This window comes from Apis mellifera, linkage group LG13, assembly GCF_003254395.2.
Source record: "Apis mellifera strain DH4 linkage group LG13, Amel_HAv3.1, whole genome shotgun sequence".
Taxonomy (NCBI): domain Eukaryota; kingdom Metazoa; phylum Arthropoda; class Insecta; order Hymenoptera; family Apidae; genus Apis; species Apis mellifera.
This window is the reverse complement of record NC_037650.1, coordinates 10,773,946-10,780,769: the sequence shown is the minus strand read 5'-3', so window position 1 is coordinate 10,780,769 and position 6,824 is coordinate 10,773,946. Positions and strand designations below refer to the sequence as shown.

Sequence of the window (6,824 nt, the reverse complement as noted above, 5' to 3'; positions counted from 1 at the left end):
ATCAATATTATAATATATAGTAAATTGAAAAAAGTCAAAAAAACAATGTTATCATATATCATTTAAAATAAATAATAATAAAGATATAAATAAATTAGTAATAATTTTCAATTTCTATTTTCAATATCCAAATAAAATTATAAATTTTCAAATTTCCGAACAATTTCTTAAAATTATTTATAAAATATAAAGAATATTATATTTTATTATTATGTTCCATAAGTTCCATTTTTTAAAAAATTAATATTATTATAAAAATAAAAAAAAAATTGCTATGATATAAGATAAAAATAATCAAAATAATAATTAAGTTTAAAAAAATTAATATTGATACAAAAATATAAAAAAAATTGCTATGATATAAGATAAAAATAATCAAAATAATAATTAATATTTTTTAAAAAAATTAATATTAATACAAAAATACAAAAAAAATTGTTATGATATAAGATAAAAATAATCAAAATAATAATTAATATTTATCTCAAGTTTCAAACTAATATTCTTCAAGATACAAGATCTTGACAATATTGAAAAATAAAATTTAAATTTTAATAAAATATATGTATATTTATATTTAATAGTACGAAAATCTTGATATTGAAAACTTGATCATATCTGCATTTTTTTATCGTTAAATTAAGTAAAGAAAATGAAGGATAGAATATCATTCATTCTCTATCGGAATATATTAATCTTTTAAAATATCTATCTTACATAAATATAATTACTTTTTTCTATAGTAAAATATATTCTTTATATATCATATTGCTTTCTTTTATCATAAACGTTTAAATAGATTTGTATATTACATTTATCAACTAATGAATGATAAGAATTAATAAAATATAACGACTCTGATATTTCCTTTCAAAAGTATTTATAATTTTATGAGCAATAATAAGAGTACAGTATATCACTTGAATTCTATACTTTATAACAGTGGCAGTGTATCATGTAAATTTTTTTTTTCCTTTTAAAATTTAAGATAAATTATTAATTTTTTTTAATTATTTATGCACTTATATTATTTTATATTTTACTTTACATGAATTATGAATATTTGTGTAAAATAATATTTTTGTGGAAAATACTTAAACAAATGAGACTTTCATTACATTATTTATATTTTTCATTATATATATCTTTTTTTATATTTTAATTGAGGTATATTGTACAGAATATATATAGAAAATCGTGATGGAAATTGAAATAGAGTGTTCATTGTGAATAAATATAAAAGAAGTATAAAATATAAAATAATTTATATATCGAAATTAAATATTTTCCATAATTTCATAATTCATTCAAAAAGTTACAGTATATAATTCATATTTCATATTTTTTAATTTGTATATAATTGCAATAATAACTGCAACTAATAACTATCATAAATTTTTCTATATGTTTCACAGTTTACAAAACATTTGTATAAAACGATTTTTGTCAGCAAGGATTCGATGAAAATCTATAAAAAATGGCTGCCTTCGAAATTCTTTGTGGATTCATTATATTTATTTTCGCCTTTTATTATTATCTAATAAAACCTCAAGAATATTGGAAAAATCGTGGGGTACCTGGACCCAAGCCAATACCAATTTTTGGCAACTTTTTCCGTTTGACATTCGCAAGAATATCGATAGGTGATTTGATGACAAAGTTTTATAAAGAATATAAACATGAGCCTGTGTTTGGATTATATATGCGAAACGTGCGTGTTCTGGCTATAAATAATCCTGATTTAATCAAGACTGTTCTCATAAAGGATTTCTCAAAATTCGCCCATCGAGGGCTTGCTCTGAATGAGGTGGTAAGTGTTTAATAATTTTTAATATTTGTTAAAACTTTGTATTTCTTTTTCTATTTATTTCGTAAATTACATAATTGTCTAAAAACACGGAAAAAAAATAAACATATATATTTTCGAATTTTTGAATACAAAAAAAAAATTTTATAATAAAGAAAATTAATAAAAATTTTAATAAAAGTTCACAGAACAAAATATTTGATCAAATATATGAAATCAGTATTATCACTATTTATTATCAATATTATGATTAATATTCTCTTATAAAATTTATATTCTTAAAAAAATTTATTACGCAATATAATATAAACTCTTACGTTCTATAATAACTTTATATAGATATTATAGATAAATAATCTTCTTAAATTCTAGATAAATTTTTTAATTTCATTCATTTTTCATATTATCTCCAATTAATCTTTAAAAATCTAATCAATTTAATTTTTAATATAAAATCTACCACGTGAAGTTAAATAAACGCAATGATTAAATATATAAGTAATCCGATAATCAATAAATGACAATACGTATTGTAGAAAAATATATCGAACAAAAAATTTTATCAAACAATATTATTCATATTGGAAACTTACAATAAGCTCGTGTAAAGAAAAAAAAAAAAACTTTACTTAACTCTAAAATTCCGTAAAACATATATATAATGTGCTAGAATTTAAGAGAAGCAATTATTCTCTTTAGAAATATTTTTTTTTTTTTTCATTATAGACGGAGCCACTTTCTCAACACCTGTTCGTTCTGGAACCAAAAAGATGGCGGCCATTAAGAACGAAATTGTCCCCGATATTTACATCGGGCAAATTGAAAGACATGTTTTCCCTGATTATCGAGTGTTCCAATACCCTCGAGAATTATGTTGAACACTTGATATCGAAAAACGATCGTGTCGAAGTACGAGACTTGGCTGCCAAATTCACCACCGACGTAATTGGCAGTTGCGGGTTTGGAGTCGATATGAACGCTATGTCGGACGTTCAATGTAAATTTCGCGATATAGGAAGGGAATTCTTCGGTCCAAGTTTTAAGCAGATATTGAAGATCAGGCTTAGGGAAAATTTACCAAGATTGTACACGTTTTTGGGTTACATATTGCCACGTGATGAAACTACTACTTTCTTCACCAACGTTGTCTTGGATATGATAAAGTATAGGAAGACAAACGATATTTATAGGCCGGACTTTATCAATGCTCTCATAAATATTCAGAATCATCCTGAGAAATTGGACATAGGTGGGTGTTCGATTTTTCGATAACATACGAATTGAATTGAATTAATCGAATTGATTGATTTATGAGAAATTTTATCAGAATGAATTTCTTTTCTAAAGTTCTGCAACGTCAAGATAATTGATAAAATATAATAAAGTGACAATACGTGACAGATACATTTCTTAATTTTATTGCAATACGATTGCAAAATTAATTGCAATAAAAAAAATTTAATTTCTATAAAAGAAATTAAAGAACGTGAAGAAGTGCTTGATTTTAATCAATGATGAAATGAAACGTCAAGAATTGATTTGATCAATGATTGATCAAATTGCTCATCAAACAATAAAATTGATTAACTGTAGATAGATATATTGTAAAATGAGATAAATGTGATATAGATATGAGCGATTGGAAATTTTAATTGTGGTTATGAATTTTTTTCAATCATAAATTTAAAATAAATTTAAAATAAAATACTCTAACATTTTTTTTTTTCGATAAAATTAAAATGTAATTTAACCAAATTTTTATTCGTTTTTCAGAATTAACGGAACCTTTGCTAGTTGCACAAGCATTCCTTTTCTTCGTGGCTGGCTTCGAAACCTCGTCCTTAACGATAGCTACCGCCCTTTACGAATTGGCGCAAAATCAAGATATTCAAGATAAATTAAGAGATGAGATTACAGAACATCACAAATTGAACAATGGAGAATGGCAATACGAAAATATTAAAAACATGCCGTATTTAGATGCTGTGTTCAAAGGTATATTTCATTGTTACTTACATTTAGATAAAAATTTTGCAAATTTAAAACGAATAAAATATACAACACCTAAATCTAAATCTAATGATCTTTTGATAAAATAAAAAGAAAGATCTAGAACGTGATAAAAGTATGCTCCGGTTTTAAATTTAATTAATATCTTCGTATAAACGTCGACAATAAATTTAAAATAGAATAAAAAAAAAAAAATAACAAATATTCAAAATTTTAGAAAACTATAAATTTTCTATCTGATTATATTTTATAATTTTAGAGACTTTAAGGAAATACGTACCTCTGACAGTTTTAATGAGACAAAGTTTGGAAGACTATACTTTTGAAAGCATAAATTTAACGATTCCAAAGGATACGAGAATCTTTATTCCCATATATGCTATACATCGTGATCCTGATATCTATCCAAATCCGGAGGTGTTTGATATTAATCGATTCAGCAAGGAAGCAGAAGCGACAAGACATCCTATGCACTATTTACCTTTTGGCGATGGTCCAAGAAATTGTATTGGTACGTAAGAAAAAAATCTATAATTAAATATCTAAAAAAACCTAAAAACAATTGACAAGGATCGTAATATGTTCGATCGATTTAACTTTTATTAAATTAATTAATGAAATTTTAATATTTGAAAACGTATTTAGAAAATTTTAAAGAACTTTAAATATATATATTTCTCGAAAATCAATAATAAATATGATTTAAAAACGTATTGTTTCATGTTTGTTATAGGTGCACGTTTTGCAATTTTCCAAACCAAAATTGGACTGATAAAAATTCTTCGTACTTACAAAGTTGATGTTTGCAACGAAACGCAGATTCCATTCATAAACGAACCACGCACGTTTACTCTAGCTCCTAAACACGACCTTACTTTAAAAATTACGAAAATAGAAAACTAATAGAATATGATTTTTCTAAAAATTATTTAAACTATTTAAATTATTAAATATATTATATGTACAAATAATCTTTATATAAATATAAATATAATAAATATATATATGAATATTTTTATTTTTTTGAAAAGATTTCAAAACGTAGATTTATTTTAAGATTTAGTAATCACTTATTATATAATATCAAATATTTTTATTTATGAATTGTTTCCTAAAGTGATATTAATATAAAAATAAATTCAATTCGATTTAGAGAAAGAATAAGTCAAAAATATTTTCAAAATAATGTGAAATTGATTAAAAATTAATAAAGCCATGATTGATAATATATGATATTTGAAAATTTGTATTTTTCTTTTTTGTTTATATCCTTTTTATCCTTTGTTTTTTTAATTTATCTATATATATGTAGTTTGCTACGAATAAAAAAATATATAAATTTATTTCAAAAATATATTTATTTTAAATTCTATAAATATATACTTAAAAATTATCTATCGTTAATTATAATTATTTGCAATGAATAATGAAATTATTTGAATATTGCCAAAGTATTAACTTTTATTAGGTTTATAAACTTTGAATATTATAAAATATTTATAATATTTATATATAAACATTTATATCTAATATTTATAAAAAGAAAATATTTTCTAAGATGAATATACCAAGTGAAATCATAAAGATGTTTAGATAAACTCTTTATAGATAAATAAATATAAATTTTAAATAAAATCTAAAAAAAAGGCAGAAATTTTTTTTATTTAAATAATATTATTATTATATAGGATACCATAAAAGTTATATACAATATATAAATAATTGGTTCTTATAATTTTTATTGCCAAAATATGGTTAATAAGAAGATACATAAAAATATATTTTGTAAAATATATATGTATTATTTTTTTTAATATTTCGATTTCAATAGTTAAAAACTTTATTATTAAGGAGAAAAAGAAATTTTATATTATATAAAAAAATAAAAATATAGTTTATCTATTATATCTATTATATTATATATATTATATTATTATTATTATTTATTATTATATTACTATTATTATATTATTACATTTACAATTTTTTTCATACCTGTAGATGAATGGTAAAATAGTCTTGTATTTTATAATGTATTTTAATTTACCTTAAAAACATTAGATTGCACTTTTTTATGACTTTTCAGAATTTTTCAACATACAATCAAAATTCTACATATAATTATAAAAATTCTTCGTATTCTTCATCATTAAAAAATTCATCTAATTTGACTTGAATATAATATATTATGCACGTAGTAATTTTTTTTCCAAAGGAAAATTTTTTTGAGTGCATGAAATTAATTATAATGAATAATTAATTATTATAAATAATTATAATAAATTAATTTCTAAATTTTTATTACTTTTTCATTTTTAAATATATTTTCATCTGGAAATCAGTAGAATTTTACATCAATCATTGAATAGAATATAATAAAATACAAAATCATTGTATTTTATATAAAATATTTTATTAATGTTATATTTAATGTTATAGTTATATGTATTAATGTTATAGTTAATGGTTTTAATTATACACTTCCTGTTTGAATTTATTTAGAATGTATATAAAATATATTTTGTAATTGATTGTATGTATATATATGTATATATATATATTGTATATATATATATATTGTATATATACATGTATATATATATATTGTATATATATATATATATATGTAGACAACTGATTATTTATCCTGAGTGAGTGTTAATAACTAAGCCTTTATATTGTTCATTTATTGAAGCAAGATTCAGTCGTGCAAAAGATTGCATAGAAATATAAAGAGATATCAAGAGATATCATACAAATAAAGATTAATATTATTATTTTTCAAAAGAAAAGATTAATATTGTTAAAATTAATTTAAAATTCGCTAATAATTCAATTATCGTGTGAAAAAAGTAATATACGAAGTGTAATATACGAAAATTGTGCTGAATGTTGTTTATTTTCAAAAATTAATAAATTAAAAAAATCATATTACATATTAAGTGAATGTCGATATAACAAAAAAAAGAAAAGAATTCGACAAAAGCAAAATTTTTTTTGTAAATTC

The 6,824-nt window shown here is 21.1% G+C and overlaps 1 protein-coding gene across 1 annotated transcript; it reads left to right on the top strand.

The window, feature by feature from the left end:
- The first annotated feature begins 834 nt into the window (after window positions 1-834).
- On the top strand, window positions 835-4,821 carry LOC725159 (probable cytochrome P450 6a14). Its single transcript, XM_016915831.2, has 6 exons — window positions 835-957; window positions 1,416-1,810; window positions 2,534-3,056; window positions 3,581-3,802; window positions 4,077-4,328; window positions 4,551-4,821. Exons 2-6 carry the CDS (start codon window positions 1,478-1,480, stop codon window positions 4,718-4,720), a joined length of 1,500 nt encoding a protein of 499 aa, XP_016771320.1. The 5' UTR covers window positions 835-957; window positions 1,416-1,477; the 3' UTR covers window positions 4,721-4,821.
- Window positions 4,822-6,824: the final 2,003 nt, after the last annotated feature.

Coding starts and splice junctions, on each gene's coding strand:
- LOC725159 (XM_016915831.2), top strand. CDS start 1,478: ATGGCTGCCTTCGAAATTCTTTGTGGATTCATTATATTTATTTTCGCC. Junction 1,811..2,533: donor GGCTTGCTCTGAATGAGGTG/GTAAGTGTTTAA, acceptor TTTTCATTATAG/ACGGAGCCACTTTCTCAACA. Junction 4,329..4,550: donor TGGTCCAAGAAATTGTATTG/GTACGTAAGAAA, acceptor TGTTTGTTATAG/GTGCACGTTTTGCAATTTTC.